A 20,499-nucleotide genomic window follows, 5' to 3' on the forward strand; every position below is an offset into this window, starting at 1 on the left:
ATGCCCCTAATGAGGATAAGGAGTGTCGAGATCGTCTTCGAAGACGAAATGTCCGCTTGTACAGATACCGGCCTACTGGATAGAAGTATTGAACTGATCGTGTCCGATAGCAGCGACGACTCCACTAAATGCGTCGACGATTTGGAACATTTGCTAGAGAGGGAGGGCAACGACTCCGTCACGCTTAACGCAGAAGGAGACTTCTCTGAAGACAACTCGGTTTCATTGAAACCTGTCAGCCCCGACATTCCCAAAGCTGACAGTCCCCAGTCCAACGTCCAAGATCAGGACACTCAGGCGCTAAGCGAAAGCGTAACGTTCCCCACCGAAGATGTCAGTTTGTGTCTCCTGGTGTCCGAAATGGGCGACTCCGGTCGTTTCACGGAGGACCCCAACTCATCCCACTACCCGGCTTCGCAAGAAACGATCCCGGCGTCCTCGTGCGACGACGCCCTGCTTTCTCAGTCATTAGACGTTATCAACGTAGACACATCCACCATACCGAGTACATTAGAGATATCAGACATTTCGAGTATCATAGACGACTCGCGCGGCAAACTGTTCGAGTACATTGATAGCTCGAGCTCGAGCTCGGACAGCACGGCGGTGTGCGACGGCGACGCGCGCCTGCAGCCGCTGCACTCCGCGCCCGCCGACGACGACACGACGGTGTGCGACGGCGACGCGCGCCTGCAGCCGCTGCACTCCGCGCCCGCCGACGACGACACGACGGTGTGCGACGGCGACGCGCGCCTGCAGCCGCTGCACTCCGCGCCCGCCGACGACGACACGACGGTGTGCGACGGCGACGCGCGCCTGCAGCCGCTGCATTCCGCGCCCGCCGACGACGACACGACGGTGTGCGACGGCGACGCGCGCCTGCAGCCGCTGCATTCCGCGCCCGCCGACGACGACACGACGGTGTGCGACGGCGACGCGCGCCTGCAGCCGTTGCACTCCGCGCCCGCCGACGACGACACGACGGCGTGCGACAGCTCCGACCTGCAGTATGACTCCTTTGTAGATTTGGGCAAGTTCTAAATTTTTACATTTACCCTTTTACTCTTACTATTTACATATGATGTTGTAAAGCTTCCGCACATGTTTACTTGTATAATAGACATGTCGCTGTTTAATATTTATGTAACATATGATTGTATACATGTTACGTTATCTTGAGAGTATAATAGTTTATAAAAAAAGAGGATGTTGCGTTTGCGAAGTGTGAAGATTATGTTGTAGATAGTGTGGAAGCGGGCCTCTATTCCATTACACTCAATCCTGTTTTTGTATCCGGGCAAGTTAGTTGTTGTGAGCTATTCTGGCACCCGAACCTACACGGCTTCTGCACGGAGGGGGCATGGTGGTATGCAGCTCTAGTAACCATGTCATTTTCCTTTGTAATTTACAAACTTATTTATTACTCTTGTTACTAGTTCTGTGTAAATAACACTAAGCTTTCCGTAAAGTAGATGTTACTGAACACCATATCTGTAGATATAATGTAAGAGCATCGTGACATGGTTACAGATATCCCAGGGTTGTTAGTTGTGTTATAGCTTAATATTTATGCTAGGCAATAGCTCAATTTCAAATGTATTATATTGGTTGAAAGAGCAATATTATTTATTTCAATTTACTGTTGATATGTGATTCAGCTATGGCTGTCCCTTTATGTTTATATTAGAAATGTTTTGATCAGTGTATAACTTGACGAATAGCTATAAGATGAAGATGTTGTCAATTTGATAAAGTATATTAATAGTATTAAAGCATATTGTTGTTATGAAGTAGAGGTAGCACCTTAACAAAGCTTCTATTGACATAATTAATAATTACTGGGGTCAATCAACTTTTTTTCTGTTGCTGATGGACATTTGAGTGCTAGTTCTAGCATCCGTCCGAATTTCCTTGGATGTATCATAGCTAGCAATCCATCTGGGGAGCGTCCAGATAAAACCCAGACACCATGTGGGGTATGTACAATTTTAATTTGAAATTAAAAATAAGTTTCTTCGGTGTTTGGGGAATTCCAAAATGATAAAGAAGCAATTATTACAAAAACTACTTCACTGTTATTTTCTGAGTCAAAGATATAATAAAAACGATAAAAAGTTGATCGACTCATCAACTAGAAATGAGTACAATTAAACAAATATGTTAAAGGATGCACTTAAGGGTCTTGATTAACTGCCTATGCACATTGGCAGTACAAGGCAAAAAATAAAAAGTATTTATAAAATATTACAGATCAATTTTACTATATATGAAATAATTTGGTGTTAAAATTGAGTTCTTAAATAGATTTTTGAGTAAGTGATATTACGCTTTTATTAACGAAATTGTATTGTTTTTTATATTTTTTTCTAATGTGTTATTGGTAGATGTGATGTGGTGATTTAATTATTACATTCCATGCTCACATTCATTTATGTAATAATCTCATTTTAATATTGTAGTCAAATGTACTTATTAAAGGAATTCAATTATTAATGTATACTGTGTTGACTTTCAATCATGCTTTTAGAGTATAACTCAGTAGTGCTTGAGTGTATTATTACATTGTAATGAAATGTAAAATTGATTATGGGAATTACCAAATGACTGTTGGGAAATATAAAGTGATAGATAAACTATATACTGTTTTTTCATGTTTTTATTGACTTATAAGTTCCCTTATAATTTAACCATCATTATCTAATAGAATTAGTTGATCTTAAGTTTATAAACTATGGTTTTATCCTCGAAGCTAATAAAAAAACGAAGATTCATTTTGATATCTATTTGATATTGATAGCAAATTGCTGCAACATGGCAAAATACAAGATGCATTATGGGGCAACTTTGGCTTACTGTATACAAAAATACCATGGTAAATTGCTTTGAATTTGGCTTCCATAAATGCATTGCAACAGGAAATTGGTATCAAAAAATGGCAACCACAATGGGTCAAATCAAACAACAGTAATGTAGCTTACACTTTCAAGAGCGGCAAGGTGCTCAAATGTGTTAAAAAATAGTCAAGAATCTGTATGAATGGTCTGGTCTAGGTACAGTGTAAGTTACAAGACAATAATATGTCATACATTTAGCCTGAGATCATTTCTTACAGAAACAAGCTTTTAATAAGTTTATAGTTCATTGACCTTTTAAAACTCAGTGAGATGCATATTTTTAAATAATTAAGACTGTTAAAAACTGGAAAAAGATACAAAAGTACATTTCTTAAAATACATATTATCTATAATATTTTTAGAGACTCCCATAACACACATTTAGGCAGGGACCCACCCGACCTTCGAGGGTTTTGGAAGGGATATTTTGCAAGGCTTTGCTTAACAAAGCCATTGCTAACTAAAACCCTTTCATTTGGCTTTTAAAGCGCTTCAAAATACAGGTAAACTGATAGCCGTTCGATACCTGTTCCTTAAGCACTAACCTCTTGAAGGGGTATTGATTATAAATCATACCGCTTATTCCATTTTCAACTTTCTCTTCATAAAAATTGAATCAAATATTGCTTATTTATGTTTAAAGTGAAGGACTGGGTGTCTAGCGTGTTGACAGCACAGATGTCATAATTTTTTTTATTTAGGAAGGGGATACCCTTTCATTTTAGTTTAGCAGTATCTCTAAAAGGGCTAGCTAAGTCAAATGAACCGTTGGGGCTATTTGATGGCTTTTTCTGGGAACGGGCGGCTGGGTCCCTGCGTTTAGGGTATTATAACCTAAAAGCTAATTTGCGCTTTCACAAGCATCTACCCAGTCATTATAAACATCGATGGGCTCAGACAGTACATTGGTGGTGGTTTGAAAGTCTTCTAAACACACTCGGCATTGTATTCGAGCTGTATTTCTCGCTCGATCCCTGAAAATAACGAAATCACAATCAATAATTCCAGCTGGTAAAAAATATACAATGAACAAATAGGTATCATTTGGACAATGTAGTTTAAAATTACACACATTTTAACTTCACAGGATTTTTCGTGATTACAAAATGGGCAGTTAAATTGTTGATCAAGCGGCTCTATGGCTTTCCTCTTCGCCGGCGGCTTCCTTTTTGACTTGCGGCGACCCATACTGCAAAAAAATAGTTTAATTATTTGCTGGTAAGAGTTACGAAATTAAAGTGTTTTAGACATTAAATAAGCAATTATTTTTTGTTGTACTCACTCGGAGCTTTGCCTTTGCTAGCTTTTGCTGTTATAGATCGGGAACTGTTGAATGAGATTGTTTTAGATGATTTTAATCAAGTCTCATATTTTGCTCTAGGGGTTGAGGTTCCTCTTGCAAATTCCAAGATTTCTCCTTAGACGGTCTCACAATTGGCTGTAGGAATGTAAGCTATCTTATATTTCAAGTAGAACAAGACGAAAGAGAATAGAAATGCTGTTCAAATGAAGAATTTTATTTCAATTTCAATACATTTATTTCATGTAACCAAGACACATTTTATTATTACTTACAAATTACTTATTGAAACGTCACTTCACTTGTTTGACTGATATGACAGAATAGTGGTGCGGCAGATTAGATTCACAGTTCGGATGGAGGAAGGACGTTTTATAAGTGGTCTCAGACAAATCATTTGTTATTTCTGTGCAATTTTTCATGGTCCACAGACCTTGCAAAAAATCGCATGCGATTTATGATACGTTGTTGGTTAAAAATCGTAACACACTACCGCACCGCACCCATAAGTGAGAGCGAGAAATAGACCTCTTTCTCGCTCTCACATTTATTATTATTATGCGTGCGGCGCACTGTGACCTAAGACCTTAGTGCGGTGCGGTAGTGTGTTTCGCTATAAGTAGGGGCAATAAATTGAATCGTTCAATCAAAATGCCGCAATGTATCAGAAACCGCATGCGACTTGTTGTAAGGTGAGTGGAGTCCTTTATTCGACCATGTTCTCGACCACAGATTATTAACTAGTTACTTCGTTTCTCGACCGTCAGTCAATCAAACAAATAAAACCGTGAATGAAATCGAAACGAACTGCTAAAAAGCCCAAAAGCAGCTAAACGAACGAAACGAGTTTGGGGAATCATTAACTAATATTTTATGCCTTTTATGTATGGATTCTTAAATTTAAATTACTTAAAATGGGTGCAAATGTGTGTCTGAAAGTGGTTATACCAATATTAATATTCGGAGGTAAGTAATTGCGTGTTGTAATTATTTGTTTTGCTTCTATGCTATAAAGGCGACGCCCTATGTAAGGTTTTTAATGTGTTTCAGTTGCTTCGGTATGTTCAGAGTGTACGATTCCAATTGTTTTACGAAATACTTGGTTTTCTTTTGAAAATGGAAAGCAAACTATTACCGACATCAACGCAAGCGATATGACTGGAAGGTATATTTTATTCTACTTTGTCTTCTGTTAGTCGGCACATGTAGTCTTATTTATTTAGTTAATTTTTTATTTATTTCTAGGGGAGTCTGCGTAAACATGAAAGCCGATTTTCACGTAAACTACACAATGGTTTTCAAATATACAAATTGTTACTACTGTGTGAAGTTGATTGTGAGGACAATCAATGTTATAGAGAAGTTAGAGACGCCCTGTGTCGATCTGGCGTTAGATGAAGAACCAACGGTTGAAAGAGTTTGCAGGGGTTTGAGACATGACCAGCAACTAACAACACTGTTTTCTGAGAACTATATCCCAGTAAGTTTCTTAAGGGATTTTTTTTAACACATTACTTTCAGTTCCCAATCTTTTTCAGTCCACGGCGTACTTGCAAGTTAAAAATTTTGGCTGTGGCACCCTAACCTAGCTAGGCTATTTGAAATAGATAGGTAACATGGTGAGGTGGATTGCTCCACGGCGCCCCTCTCTACTGTCTACGGCACCCCAGGGCGCTGCGGCGCACAGTTTGGGAACCCATGTGTTAGGGCACCAACTGTACAATTAATCAATTACCCGGACTATTTGCCATTTTCGAATATTTTTTTAATTATTACTTTATCTTATCTTATGTTACAACCTCTTGAATAAACGTCTTTTATTATTATTTGTATCTCCTCGGATTTCACGGGCCTATAAATCCCGGTCTTTTGATAGGCTTGCGTGGGGATATAGATCCAACACGTAGAGGCCCCTTGGAGAGCTTTAATGTCATAGAACGCTTGCTGGAACCCGTTCACAGGTGCAACAATAGACACCCATGAACCAGCAGGCATTGGGACTATTGTAGAAAAAGTGAACAGTATACGGTCTATGGATTGAAGTTTGGGTGGACAATGAGACTGGGCTATTGTAAAGAAGTCCGACACCTGCCATAACAATGCTAACACACGTTATCGAGGCAGGTGGTGACTTGCCGCTGACTAGATGGGCCCCTGAAACTGCCATCGTGAAGAAGACCAGGAGCAACACCGGTGTGAGCGGCTCAGGGGTGTCGAGAGGTGTGCGCCGCTTTCTACCCAGTGACTGATGTTAGCAGCCACTGTGCCAACTCGCGTCTTATGCATCTTTCACTTCCACCCCTGGAGGATATAGCTCTTACGACTCCCCTCTGGACGGCCAATGAAGGCAAGCCAGAGCTGAGAGTCCTGTGGGTCCCCTTGGGGTCCACTCCGACCGACAAAGACACGCCGGAGACGGAGACCCTGACCGACTCTCTGGAGCACTCGGGTCCGTGGGGTCGTCACTCCCCAACAGCTCGCCACAAGCTGCCCTGCGGGCTTATTATTATTATTATTATCTTATAATTTTGGGGGCCCTTACGGATACACTTGGACCCATAGGGATCTTTTGTGCAGTTACCCCTTAGGAAAGATCCGTCCGCTACTCAAGAGCTTTCCCCACCATCTCCATATGCCGGATGATGGACCTTATGGGTAGCGTTTTGAATTCCTTTGGTTCCAGATAGCCTGTTCCAAAGTCCTTCATTCTTTGTCTGGCGAGGGCGTGACATTCACACATAAGGTGTTCTATTGTCTCTTCCTCTTCGCCACACATACGACAATCGGTGTTGTCAGCGTGTCCCATCTTGGCCAGGATTCCCTTGACCCCGTAATGGCCAGTAAACACCCCCGTTATTATTTGGAGTTGCCGTTTGCTAAGTTTCTAAAGGTTTTTGCTCCAACCAGAGTCTACCCCTTGTATAAAAGAGCTTTGAGTGCTTTAGACCTGTCAGACTGTCCCATTCTTCCTGGTGTTTGGTCTTAGTAAGCTCTTTGATAGCCGTTGTGATGGTTTCCTGTGAGAGCCCCACAAATGGTTCCGGACCTATAAGGTTGTTTGCAGATCCGGCTCTGGAAAGTTCATCTGCATTTTCATTGCCTATGAATCTCTCGTGCCCTGGGATCCATACCAGTTGCACTTTGTTTTGCCTTCCAATACCAGTCTAGAGTTTTGTATACCAGTCTAGAGTCCACTCTGGGCGCCTTAAGCGCTTTGAGTGCAGCTTAACTGTCGCTGAGTATAAAGATATTCTTCCCTTGGGTTTGCCTAACTATATTCTAATGTACACAGGCAATTATAGCGTATGTCTCGGCTTGGAAGACAGTGGCGTAATTGCCCATGCTTATGCTACTAGTAAAGTCATTTGCATAAATGCCTGCCCCAGTACCAGAATCTGTCTTGGACCCGTCTGTGTACCATATGATGTCATTTTCATCAGACATTGGTGCTTCAAGACCTTCGGTCCATTCAGCCCTTGTTGGAACTTTAACATTAAAATTCTTACGGAGCACAAACTTGGGTTGCATCTTATCGCAGCCCATATTCGTAATCCATTTCATGAAATTGTCACATTCCATGTTTGTGTGTTAGTTAGAGGCCTGTCAAAGCCAGCCTGTAACGATTTCCGCGCCTCAGATTGTATCACTAGGTGTAGCGGCGGGAGGTCTAGTAGTACCTCCATCGCCGCTGTTGGCGTCGTTCTAAACGCGCCAGTAATAGCCATGCACGCCGTTCTTTGTATTTTCGTAAGGGCATCCCTGCATGTGCTCTTTAGTGTCCTTGGCCACCATGCCAGGCATCCGTACAGAATGATCGGTCTTACCATCATGGTATAGATCCATCTCAGTACCTTTGGGTTTAAACCCCACGTTTTGCCATATGCCGTTCTACACATTCCAAACACCCTCAGTGCCTTGGTAATTTAGTACATGCTTTCTCCAGTTCAGTTCTTTATCTAGTGTTAAACCTAGATATTTCACTTCATCGGACATTTCCAGTACCCTTCCATAAAGCTTTAGCTGCTTCATGCCGTTAAGGGTCTTTTTCCTGGTAAACGGTACTACTACTGTTTTGCCAGGATTGATGGAGAGTTGATGATGGTTACACCACCTCTCCACTTGCTTCAGTGCTGTATTCATGATTTCCGATACCGTTCCCGGGAATTTCCCGTTTGCAAGAATCACTAAATCACCCTACCGTGTATATTGGGCCTTTGTTTAGGTCTTCCAGCAGTGAGTTCACTACCAGGCTCCAGAGAGTCGGTTCTATGCCATGTTTAGATGCTGCAATGCTGATTGCCTGATACGTGGTGCAGTCAAATGCCCCCTCCACGTCTAGAAAAGTGGCTAGGCATAGTTCCTTGTTCTCTATCGCCTGCTCTGCTCTGGTTGTCACCAGGTGTAGTGCCGTTTCAGTCGATTTACCCGGCTGGTACGCACATTGCAATTGGTGCAGTGGATGTCTCTTAAGAGGACCATCCCTTATATGTCTGTCTACCAGTTTCTCCAATGTTTTGAGGAAAAATGATGACAGACTTATTGGCCTGTACGAATTTGCTTCTGTGTAATCTGCTTTTTAATTATTACTTTAATATCAGGTGAATTGCCGTTCATCATTAGAAGGCGTGTGGACATTTGGATACCAGAACCGGTTCAGGTTCACAGGAGAGTGCAGCCACCCGGATGCGCAGATCAGGTCCTGTCAGACAGCAGGCACACAGTTCTTGATCACAAACCAGAAATTCAACATCACTTACCGAAAATGCCCTGGAATGTCTGGAACGTTTGATGGAGTTGTAGAGTACAGTTGTTTAGGTAAAGTATTGTACAGTTACAGTTGAGTTCATAAATATGTAAAAAAAATCACCTTAATCCATTGAAATAAGGTGAAAAAGTGTACACATATTTATGAGCAACTGTATAACGATGAATTCTTAGTGTTTCTGTTTTGAAAGTTTCATCTGATATCTTATGTATTTGTATGTATGTATATTGTATGTATTTATATGAATATTATATATACAGATATATGTATGTATGTCTATGCCTATCCATTATTTAACTATACTTGTATATATGTAATCACTATGTTGCACCGCCTACAAATTATCTGCTTTGCTCGAAGGTTGACTGGTAGAGAATGCCTCATAGCATTAAGTCCGCCTTTTGTACGATTGTATTTTCTTTTGTGCAATAAAGATTAAATAAATAAATAAATAAATAAATATATTGACCTTACAGGTCAAAGATTGTGTGTTCATGTTACTTTTACAGCACCAAATTGAGTGTGCTATCTGCATAGTTGATAATGATAACCTAATATTACTCAAATTTTGATGTTTACACCACAAATATCTTATCATATTCCAATTTTATAAAATTCATATTTTCTTTAGGGCATTGGTTTGTTGGTAAAAACCATTTCTTTGCTGTGGCCAACACCAAGGAATCTCGAAAAGACGAAAAATATCGCTGCTTCCTTAAGAACAGAGATGATGACTTGTACCTCGGCGCGTCAATTACTCCCGAATGTAATGCACTTAAGACTGTTGAAAAGTCCCCAGAAAGGTACAAGGTCACCCCTGTTAAGGTAAGTTAGGTTAAAGAAGCTACACATTTTGTCTGGGTGGAGGTGGTTTGTGGGTGTAAAATGAATAGCAAACTGGTTCAGGAAAAAGTGACAAACTGGTTATTTATATAGGCAAAAATCTATTGAAGAAACCTGTCTTAATAAGACTGATCATTCTATTAATTTTATTTACAGTCTGAAGTTGTTGAACCTGGTTGTCGGTTACCTCAAAACTTCTCTGGAGACTGGATCAACACAGCAAACATTGATGCAGATGTGTTTATAAATGAAACGCATATAATAGAGACATACTACCCCGATGAGGACAGATACAGAAGAACTATCTATGTCTGCCGGTAATATTTGTAGCATTCAGAGAACTACTTGACAATCTTGTGGGTCTTTGAAAACAGCATTTTAGTCACTTATAAATTTATAACAGATCAGTTGCTTGCTCACTTGAACGAGACCACACGGATTTTAAATAATGAACAACGTACCTTTCTTTTGTTAACAAATATTTCGATTATTGTATTTTACAGGGAACAACGCGACAGCAAAGTGATGATGGCTCGCCTTACAGTGGATGGCTGTCAAAAAGATTATGTTTGCTTCGATTTTGTACCACAACATCACAATATAATAAGGTAATGAAATGACATAATATTGTGAGAGGTGTAGATGTAGAAGTCAAACAAATATTGATTATTTTCAAGATGAATAACACCTGACTGCACTTTTTCAGATACCGCAAAGGTCTTGCTATGATCCAGAGTAATTTCCATACTGTGTGCTCATGGGTGCAGTTCCCTAATAAGAAACAATGGCGCTACGACCTTTTCCTTAAGAAGGATCCGTCGCCCATCCGCTGCCCTGTTGCTGGAAAGTTCAACTTTACTCAAAGAGGCGATGTCAGATTCGAGACTAGAATCCTTGGCGGTGTTACATTGAGCCCTCGTCCAAACTTGTACTGTAAACTGAATATAAGTGACTTCTCTGTCTGTGATACTGACCAAAAGACTGTACAAATCAAAGAAAATTACTGCCTCTCAGTGGACTACCTCGGCCGACCGGTGGATATTTACAGTGATCCTGATTATAAAATGAAGTGCATTGGCTACTGGAAAGAAAATTTGAAGTCTTATCTTATTACTTATGACGAGTTGGATCCTTTCTCCAAGTACAGATGTTGGGTGTATCAAAGGGCCGATCTTAATAGGTATTTTTTTTGCTAGCTGCTTGGTATGTTCAATTCCTGGGCAAAAACCTTCCCTCTCTTTTTCCTATTTCATGAATGGTCTGTCTTGTCAATCTTTTGCGAACTATAGGTACCGTTACGTTCCTGGCCTGCCTAGGCCTACTACAATAACCATCTCATGTTTATCTTTAAGTAATATTCCTCATAGTTTTATTTTGTATAGAAGTTTGTGGATATATTCTTGTCTAAACTATTATAAACTGAAAATGTGAAACATTTCATAATATTTTTTTTTCAGAATATTGATGTCTCAGGCTATAGGGCCTTTTTGCGATCTCAAGCAGGATGTGACGTCATGGAACTACACAGAGGGCGCCGCAGTCGCCGTCGAGATGGAGGAGTACGAGAGAGAGCGCGACCAGTGCCCGATGCACTTTGACGATGGCAGCGACCCGTGGACCACCAAAGAGAATTATATCAAAATATTTAAATTCAGTTACTCGTTTTGGAGGAGTAACGACGCAACATTTCTAGCTTTAAGCTTTAAAACATTTATACTGGCTGTTCTTATTCAGCTGTTATAATATTTAGTCCAATATCAAAATTGTGGTTAGTGTTGTGATAGACCACATGACATCAAATACCTAATGTAAGTTTTATAATTGGCACTTAGACAAGACAACTTATTGAAGTTTATCTCTGAATGAACTATTCTGTAATATGATGGTATGAAGTCCGCATTGGGCTATAAACTAGTTTAGAACTACATATGAGGATACTTAACTTACATTTTACACATTTACTGTTACCTCCTAAGTCCCAGCTTTTTTTAAACGTCATAGTCCTAGAGGCCTCTTGTTCATTTTTTTGCACAGAATAAATATTTGCTGTCAGTCCTGAACAGACTATTTACCAACTCTATGGACTGTCAGAATACTCCCGCGAATATTCAAATTTGAAAGCGGGGGGCATCTAAACATTTTGTACCGAAATATGTACTACTACTATCGGTGTTTATTCCTATAGTAATTTACTTAATGCTGGGACTGAAGGGTGACTTTTATTATGTACAAAATTTGGTACCGCAGGACTTAGGTTAAATTTTCTTTAAGCTTAATTTTAACTGTGCAGCTGTGTTGTGCTTTGAATGTAGATATAAGCTAAAGTGAATCTCATTTTCATTTTAAGTATACAATTTTGTCTCACTTTTACCAGCAAAATATACTAAGTAGAAAATACTTATATACATATATGTGCCATTTGCAACCAAACGGGTACTTATTGTCGGTTGTTAATAAGGCGCTATTTCCATATAGCTTCAATTGGAAATCAACCTTATCGACAAGCGACAATGTGGTACCTTTTGGTTGAAAACGTCACATATGTTAGGTATGTGCCTTAATTAGGAAGTAACACAATGGTAGTTAATATAAGAACATATGTGGTGTCTCATGTCTAAAGGGTCCTTACGCACATACGCCTCATATACTTAGTCATTTTATGTTTTAAATACCTATATTAAAGATTTAGTTATATTGACTAGATAATCATCCGTCCAAATATATGATTATGTGCCTTGTGTTTTTAATCTGTCTGTGGTAGATGCATTACCATTCCATTTTTATCCGTCCAAAATATATGATAATTAATAATTTATATATGTATACAAATTTTATAAATCTTTTTTTAAAGTAACTAGTACTCTTAAGTTTACAGGTTTTCTGACATCTACAAAGAGAAACTATATTGTAAAAAGCCTGATTTTATTTTGGTCAAACTTACACAATAAAAATTATAAAAGGAAACAGTGTTTTTTTACATTTTCCAATTTTTCAAGTGCCACAGACTGTACAGCAGTGTAACAATGGTTCTTTCAGTGCCAAGGGACCACTCAGAAATATATTTTTTGCCAGGCACCAATTGTTTGGAAGTTACTAAATCCCTATTTTGATTAAATAAAACTATGAAAACGGATTATATCGCGTATATCCTACAATTTAGGAGGGAATTAAATCTTCTCGGGTCCGTGGTGTAGGGTTGGAGCCGGCATAGTTTATTTTTATCGCGTATATATATATATCTTTACTTGAAAAATAATTATAGTGTATAACTAGCCTTATGAACCGATTTTGCATGTACAACCAGCCTTAAAGTTTGTAGTCTATGATTGTTCATTATTTTAGTATGTGGGTATTTTTGCATTTTGTAATTTTTCCTCAGTCACCCGTTGACCACGAACGCTGTAAAGAGTTCGAAACGTCGGGATGTATTATAAATTCAATATACGCGATATAATCCGTTTTCATAGTTTTATTTCATGAGTAACTATCGCGGTAACCGAAGACAATATTACCTATTTTGATTGTCAATTTAACTCAAGAAAGGGTTATTTTATTTATTAACACCAAAGATAGATATAACTCCGTAATAGATGGATACAGTCTAAGGAAAAAACGTGCCTCAAAAACCACGAAAATTTGATTCTCGATCAGATGGCGCCACTAGTTTTGGCCTAATCTCGTATAGAGGGCGTTGACGGTTTCATTTGTTATTTATAATTTTAACGCATAACAGTGAAAGAACATGGGTCAGAATCATATAAAAATAATTAATGCGAATAAAAACATCATTTATCCATATTTAAATACATTTTATCGTAATTTTATAAATCTTCATTTTAAGTTTTAAAGTGTGTCGACAGATGGCAGTGAATTTACTGGGGTTACAAAATTTACTATGACAGTACCGCTCTAGTATAAGTTACTCTATGGTGGTTACAAAATTTACTATGACAGTACCGCTCTATCTTATTATATCCTCTTTGTTAACACTAAGCTCCTAGTGTACTCATAGGGACCACTGGTTAAGAACCACTGATCTTTAAGGTGGACTTTAACTATGGTGGTATTTAGTTAGATAGTTTGGTTAGCCTCAGGTTAGTACATACCACAAAAGGTTGATTAAGATTGATAATAATAGTCTTCTTTATATTACATTTATTAATTATCTCAACAGGTTATTACAAAAAAAAAGAAACAAAATTCAGTAATTTTGTCCGTAGGCAAACTCACAGGTTCTGATTAATGAGAAACAAGCAGGCTGCATAACTTATGTTTAACCTAACCAAGAAACAGATCTTAAAGATATCAGCAGCAATTGGTAAATAAATTGAACCACAAATATGTACAGTTGTTTTCATTATAATCCAGTGTGATTTGTATTTTGGAATATAATGGGCACAATCATGTTGAAAATCTCCATAATATTTTTACTTTGTCCAAGATACTTTAGGTATATCAAAGTGCTCTGTAAGACTATCCAGATGTTGATTGAACTTTTCTACTCTTTGCTTGTGAGTCATCTCTGCCTTCTGTAGTATTCTCTGCTTTTTCTGAAATGAAAAATGTTGACACTGTTAATTAATGTTTATGTTTATTATGTTATCATAATCAAAACCAGCTATGGGTTAGTCAATACTGGGAAAAATTTGAGTTTACATATGAAATTCATATGGCAAAACCTTTCATGTTTATTTTAACATTGTATGCAAAGCTTAAAAGGGCGGGTTGTTTTATATGCAGCTATAGACAACCGGTTTCTGGAGTATTGATCAAAATGTGTTAATATTAACTAGTATGACTTAATTATAAACAGACACTAGCACATTTAGAAATAGGTAGATCAATATTTCTCGTTGTTATCCTGGCTGGTCAGCTGGGGGACAATTTGTAAGAAAAGTTGAACAGTCACCATCATATTTATCGGAGCGGCCAAGATGCTCACAAATATCAGAACACATCTCCTATTGTCAAGGCGTTAGAGTGCACCTTCAGATATTTTTGAGCACCCTGACCGCTCCGATATATCTAAAGGGCGGCCGATTGATGCAATATGGTGACATAAGCAGAAGATGGATAAGACTTTATATAAATTTCAAGTAATACTTATGTCTTTCTCTTTCTCCATAATACCTTGAAAAAAAAAATGGATGGATGTTGCCACCGACAAAGAGAGGTGGAGACAGATGGAGGAGGCTTATACCCTTGGGGACCACTAATGTGGGATAAAGCTAAAAATAATAATAATAATAAATATTTATGTATTTTTTTTTCATTAAAAATATATACCTAATGCATGGTGATAAAGTTCTAAACACATAATGTTGAAATATCACTTTACGAATCTCTAGATGTCATTTTCCCAAGTGGACAATAGTGAATTATAAAAGAAATGGACTGAAAATATGTAATATAGAAAAATATAATTATTTACTTCAACATATCCATATTACGTATATCGTGCGACACTATTTTTACATATTTTGCATCCGTCAGCCACCCATTAGATATATCTGATGGTGACTATACCATGTTCAACTAACATGACATAACAGTAATCCCCCATTTGCACTCAACAATATATTTATCATTGCTGTTTCAGAGAAACAAAGATAGGTACTGTTAATATTCTAGATTCACTAAGTTCTTGTGTCCGCCAAGTACCATAAATATGCATGTTTGGATAATACAAAGCATGGTTTTGTGAGTGACCCAGTGAATGAATGAAAAATACTTGATTCACCCAAATAAATGAGTATAATTCTGTAATTCAAAAAACATTTGACAATTTAAATGTATCTAAAGTGGAACATCATTAAGACGAACTCGTTAAATAGCATGAAATTCCCTGACATTTTAACGTAATGTTGGTAATTTGAAAAATGCTTGAACTGGCTGGTATGCATACCATTTTGTCCTGCATCTTCTGGAAGGCGATTTCGGCTTTAGTCCGTTTGTCTGTGTTTGCCTGCTGCTTCATCTGTTCTTTTACTTCTTCTTCGATGATTTTGTCATTATCTTTTTTAGCCTTCTTCTTTTTTTTCTTTTTTATTCCAGAGTCAGTCTTGATTTTAAGTTTAGATTTGTTGACACAGGCATACTCGTCTTCTTCGCCCATGGTTATTATGTATAGGGTACGATTTCAATACTTATTTAACAATATGAGAAGTACCGAAAATATTGGTTTAAATAATCAGCAAAAATTTCGTTACAAATCACAATACAACATTCACAAATTTTACAACGAAATGGCTCTGACGTACTGACGTATCGTATTTACTATTTACGCAGCTGTCAATTGTCATGACACTGACATACGTCTTTAGTCTGTGGTTTTGGCTATGGTTGTGTTTAGGGAGTAAGCTTTTCTGGCTAGTGAAAGTTGAACCTGAGAAAACGCGGCAATTTCAAAAAATCTGTCACAAGCGGCTCTTTGATTATAAAGCTCGCTCCAGACTACGCGGCGCGAAGCCGCGAACGCTAGTGTGTAGTCGATTTCGCTGAACAGCGAACTTAGTGATGCGCGACTGAATGATACTAATTCGATGAGTCGATTATTATAATCATTCGAATCATTCGACTAATTTAAAAATCATTCGAATGTATTAGTAATTTGAAAATCACTACTACTACATATACTACCAGTAGAGGAGATTAGTTACTACTAATTAGTAGTCATGTGACTCCCGGTTCGGTGTCACCCGTTGACCACGAACGCTGTAAAGGGTTCGAAACGTCGGGATGTATTATAAATTCAATATACGCGATATAATCCGTTTTCATAGTTTTATTTCATGAGTAACTATCGCGGTAACCGAAGACAATATTATGCATAACTTATATATTTTTTATAATTTTTATATTCTAGAAATCATAAAAAGTATAAAAATTATGCAATCCTTGTAATCAAAGAGCCGCCTGCTGCAGATTGTTTGAAATTGCCGCGTTTTTTCAGGTTCAACTTTCATAAGCCAGACTACCTACTCGTTAATATTATCCCATATCAAATATGATTCAACGGCAAGTACGTAAACACAAAAAACTGGCCAAGAGCATATCGGGCCATGCTCAGTGTAGGGACTGTAGGGTTCCCGTAGCCATCCCTCCATACAAAGGTCAAAAAATCTTCACGTAATTTTTTTTTTCTACTTTTTCCTAATCAGAACACGATACCCAATATACCCTTAAAAGGATCCCACTATTCTTGTTACACCTTGTATTCAAATACCTAGGGGGCTTAAGAAATCAAACAATCAGGATTTTTAACTTTAACTCTAATAGCGGGCCTACACAGAGCGAGCGTAAGGCGCGAGGCAATTTCCTCGCGCACAAAACGGCCAGTGTAGATGTGCCTCGCGCGCGCCGCCTCGGCCGAGGCACGTCTACACTGGCGGTATCATGTTCTGATACTTCTGATTAACAAAAAGGAGAAGAAAACATTTTTTGGCGCGAAAAAAATTTGGCCTTTGTATGAAGTTGGCCGACTTGGACGACCTGCCCATAGAAAATAGTACATTTCAATGCAAGCGTGGAAAGACAAGGGACATGTAAATAATAACACTTTTACACGTACATTGCACGACGTTTTTTAATAAATTTGCGAAAAAATCACAATAATAAAACGAATATATAAACTAACGTATCGATTACGGTCAGAATTAAATTTAAAAATAGGCCAAGTGCGAGTCGGACTCGCGCACGAAGGGAGCCCCACTTAAATATTTATTTTATTCTGTTTTCAGTATTTTTTGTTGTAGCGGCAACAGAACACATCATCTGTGAAAATTTCAACTGTCTAGCTATCACGGTTCATGAGATACAGCCTGGTGACAGACGGACGGACCGACAGACAGACGGACAGCGGAGTCTTAGTAATAGGGTCCCGTCCCGTGTTTACCCTTTGAGTACGGAACCGTAAAAAGCTGGAAAAGTAAAAAGCAGTAGTTCGCAAAAACCTGCAAAAACCAACTTTGCGAACGCTAAACAGCTACGTAGAGTACTTTAGCGTAGTTTTTGAGCAACTGTATATTAAAACAATTTTTTTAATACAGTTGCTCAAAAAGTGCTACTTTTCGTGGCTGTTTAGCGTGCGGAAAGTTGGTTTTCGCGAACTAATGCTTTTTACTTTTCCAATTTTTTTTAATTTTTACTTGTTCCAATTCATGACTACTTATTGACGAGTGTTAATACTAGTTCCCTTTAAACGTCGTAATCAACATAAAAACCTACTGTTAATGTAAGAATACGAAAAATATGCATATTTCATATTTTATTACTTACCTCTTCATCATTATAAGTATTATAACACGTTTATTTTTTAATGTTGAAAAACCGTTCTTAATAAGTTGTCTGAATGGAACGGAACGCCTGCCAAAGAAGAGGCGTATTTTCTTACTGCAAGAATGTTTTAAGTTTCCAAAGGCAACATTCGATATTGTTTTTATAAATATACGATACACAAATAATGGTAAATAACGATATTTAGGTAATAATATGTTTATAATAATGTTTTAATATTTACAATTGTTTCTGTCTTAAAGAACATGCATTTGAAAAAAAAAACATTCATTGAAGTGGGTTCAATAATAATAACAAAATCTATTCTAGTCGAATAAAAGCTAGAAAAACACCTCTTCATAATGTCAATGTCACAGAATTAATATTATAAAAGTTTCGAATTCCATTCCTTACTTGTTGCTTTTCTTATTTTTTCGCAACTGTATTAAAAAACGTCGTTCGATACACGTGCGGATATGTCATTCTTCACTCGTCCCGAGTTTTGCCACGAGCCGTAGGCTCGGTACTCATGAAGTAATGACATACTTTCCGCACTAGCATCGAAATGTACTATTTTTTCGCGTCAAAATAGTAGTTTATGTGATTGCTACATAATGAAAGGCATTAAAACTCGAGTGTGGGTTTCACACGAGTGTTTTAATGCCTAATTAATAATTATGTACAGTTAGGTACATACACTGCTTTATCTACACACATATTATAAACTTTCTATGATATATTCACTAACCTCATATTACATCCGACCACCATCCGACATTGGGGCATAGATGCTCTCTGGCGGAATTCGCGGATATGAGGTGGCGTTTCCGAAATATCTTTATCGCACATTATACACGAAACTTTTGCTAGTTACTTTAAAAACAACAATTTTTTTTTTAATTTAGAAACAAACTAGAGTGGGGGTCGATTGCCATATCGTTCGATATATACCAACTAACAAGCGAGATTTGTCAAAAATTGTATGCAATTGACATTTCATTTCGAATAAAACGTCATCTCGACTGATGTCTACAGGTCAAATCAAATTTCTTTGTTTTTCACAGGGGCTCGAAATTTGAAATGTTTTATTCTAATTTTGCCTGTTACACCCTAGCTGTACCTATTAATGATCTTGCAGGACGTAATGAATGACAAAAAGTAGGTAGAGTTAAACCAAGAAAAGTCTGCAGCGATTTTGATAGCACACGCAGTGCAAGTGTTATTTTAAACGTCAAACTTCTATGAACTTACGACGTATAAATAACACTTGCACTGTGTGCGCTATGAAAATCTTTGCAGACTTTTCTTGGTCTAACTCTAGTAGGCTGCCTGAAGACAGCATCCTAAAGGGTTGTTACAGGCAACTATATAAAACATAGTAGGTAAAAACTTAGAAAGCTCCTGAGCTAAGTGGGCATTAGCTCACGAGGGTGGCAGGTTGAATAGCAGCAAATATCATAAATAAATAAGTGATTGTTCGCGACAAAAGAGCGGGAATGAATGGCGTTTCTTGGCGTTATCGCGTCGGCGCACGCGCTCTGCCCCGCGACGCGTACGGCTTTTAGATTAGTTCGATTTGGCGGCACGTGGCGCCGCGTGCAGCTACTACCGCCAAATAAGATTAACGGATTTGCACTACAGATTGCACACGAATGAGCAGGAAGTGTAAAGTGAAACGGCGGTAATAAGATCGCTTTGTGGGATGACGCGAGAGAACTAGCGGAATCAATACCTAACTGCGTTGGTGCGACAGCGACATGTACCTACAGTGTACATATCGTAGCCGGGAGTAACCTTAAGGGTTTTAACAGTGTATTCCTGATCATATTTCGAGACTAAAACGTCCTATAAAAATTTCTTGATTCGTCTAAGTCTCGGACATAATGCAATTCTCAAGAAAAAAATCTTTCACAGTTCCGTAGTACTACGATGGTCAAGAGACTTAAGGGGTTAAGTCTCTTAACCTAACCATCAAGAACTGGTATACAAAATGATTCCAACAATAACTTTGTGTGGTAGGTATACTGGGTTAAAACCCTTGGGGTCCTTCCGGGCATGGTTGTACTCGTATGGTTAGCACTGCCTACGTCTAATAGGCTGCTATCAATGATATTCGCATAGGTAATATTTATTTACATTACATACGTTGATTGTGAACTGTTGACTGTGTTGGCCAAATATTATGGGAAGGGTGCCCGCTTTTACAGTTGTTATTATGCTGTGTCCTTCTTTACTTTGAAAGACAAACATCCAAGTGTTGTATCGCCGTTGAAAGCCGAGTTAAAAACCTTCGGGAGGCATGATGGAGCCTTTAAAAGTTGAGACACGAGCTGAGAGTATCAGAAATTCAGCATAGGTATACACCTTGACCTGAGGGCAAAAGCAGAACTTTCACACCACCATCGACATAGGGCTTTTGCCGC

General features: G+C 38.4%; 4 protein-coding genes across 5 annotated transcripts; 2 read left to right on the forward strand and 2 right to left on the reverse strand.

The window, feature by feature from the left end:
• Positions 1-1,041, forward strand: LOC134742830 (uncharacterized). The gene has a single exon (XM_063676016.1). The coding sequence runs from the start codon at positions 1-3 to the stop codon at positions 1,039-1,041; it is 1,041 nt and encodes a 346-aa protein (XP_063532086.1).
• Positions 1,042-3,713: 2,672 nt separating this feature from the next.
• On the reverse strand, positions 3,714-4,328 carry LOC134743146 (transcription elongation factor 1 homolog). The gene is made up of 3 exons (XM_063676490.1): positions 4,177-4,328; positions 3,967-4,083; positions 3,714-3,868 (listed from the first exon to the last, which is right to left on the reverse strand). The coding sequence occupies exons 2-3, from the start codon at positions 4,080-4,082 to the stop codon at positions 3,736-3,738; spliced, it is 249 nt and encodes an 82-aa protein (XP_063532560.1). The 5' UTR covers position 4,083; positions 4,177-4,328; the 3' UTR covers positions 3,714-3,735.
• A 670-nt stretch (positions 4,329-4,998) lies between these two features.
• Positions 4,999-12,766, forward strand: LOC134743087 (uncharacterized). Of its 2 annotated transcripts, XR_010127989.1 has the most exons (10): positions 4,999-5,160; positions 5,245-5,359; positions 5,440-5,674; positions 8,793-9,009; positions 9,591-9,784; positions 9,959-10,119; positions 10,306-10,410; positions 10,509-10,982; positions 11,260-11,765; positions 12,057-12,766. XR_010127989.1 is itself a non-coding variant. In XM_063676400.1 (9 exons), the coding sequence occupies exons 1-9, from the start codon at positions 5,109-5,111 to the stop codon at positions 11,543-11,545; spliced, it is 1,839 nt and encodes a 612-aa protein (XP_063532470.1). In that variant the 5' UTR covers positions 4,999-5,108; the 3' UTR covers positions 11,546-12,766. The 2 variants fall into 2 exon arrangements, 1 of the variants encoding a protein (XP_063532470.1); XM_063676400.1 differs by having other exon boundaries at positions 11,260-12,766.
• A 1,232-nt stretch (positions 12,767-13,998) lies between these two features.
• LOC134742731 (protein FAM32A) lies at positions 13,999-16,039 on the reverse strand. Its single transcript, XM_063675920.1, has 2 exons — positions 15,708-16,039; positions 13,999-14,352 (listed from the first exon to the last, which is right to left on the reverse strand). The coding sequence occupies exons 1-2, from the start codon at positions 15,915-15,917 to the stop codon at positions 14,230-14,232; spliced, it is 333 nt and encodes a 110-aa protein (XP_063531990.1). The 5' UTR covers positions 15,918-16,039; the 3' UTR covers positions 13,999-14,229.
• Positions 16,040-20,499: the final 4,460 nt, after the last annotated feature.

Source organism: Cydia strobilella, chromosome 7 (genome assembly GCF_947568885.1).
Source record: "Cydia strobilella chromosome 7, ilCydStro3.1, whole genome shotgun sequence".
Lineage (NCBI taxonomy): Eukaryota > Metazoa > Arthropoda > Insecta > Lepidoptera > Tortricidae > Cydia > Cydia strobilella.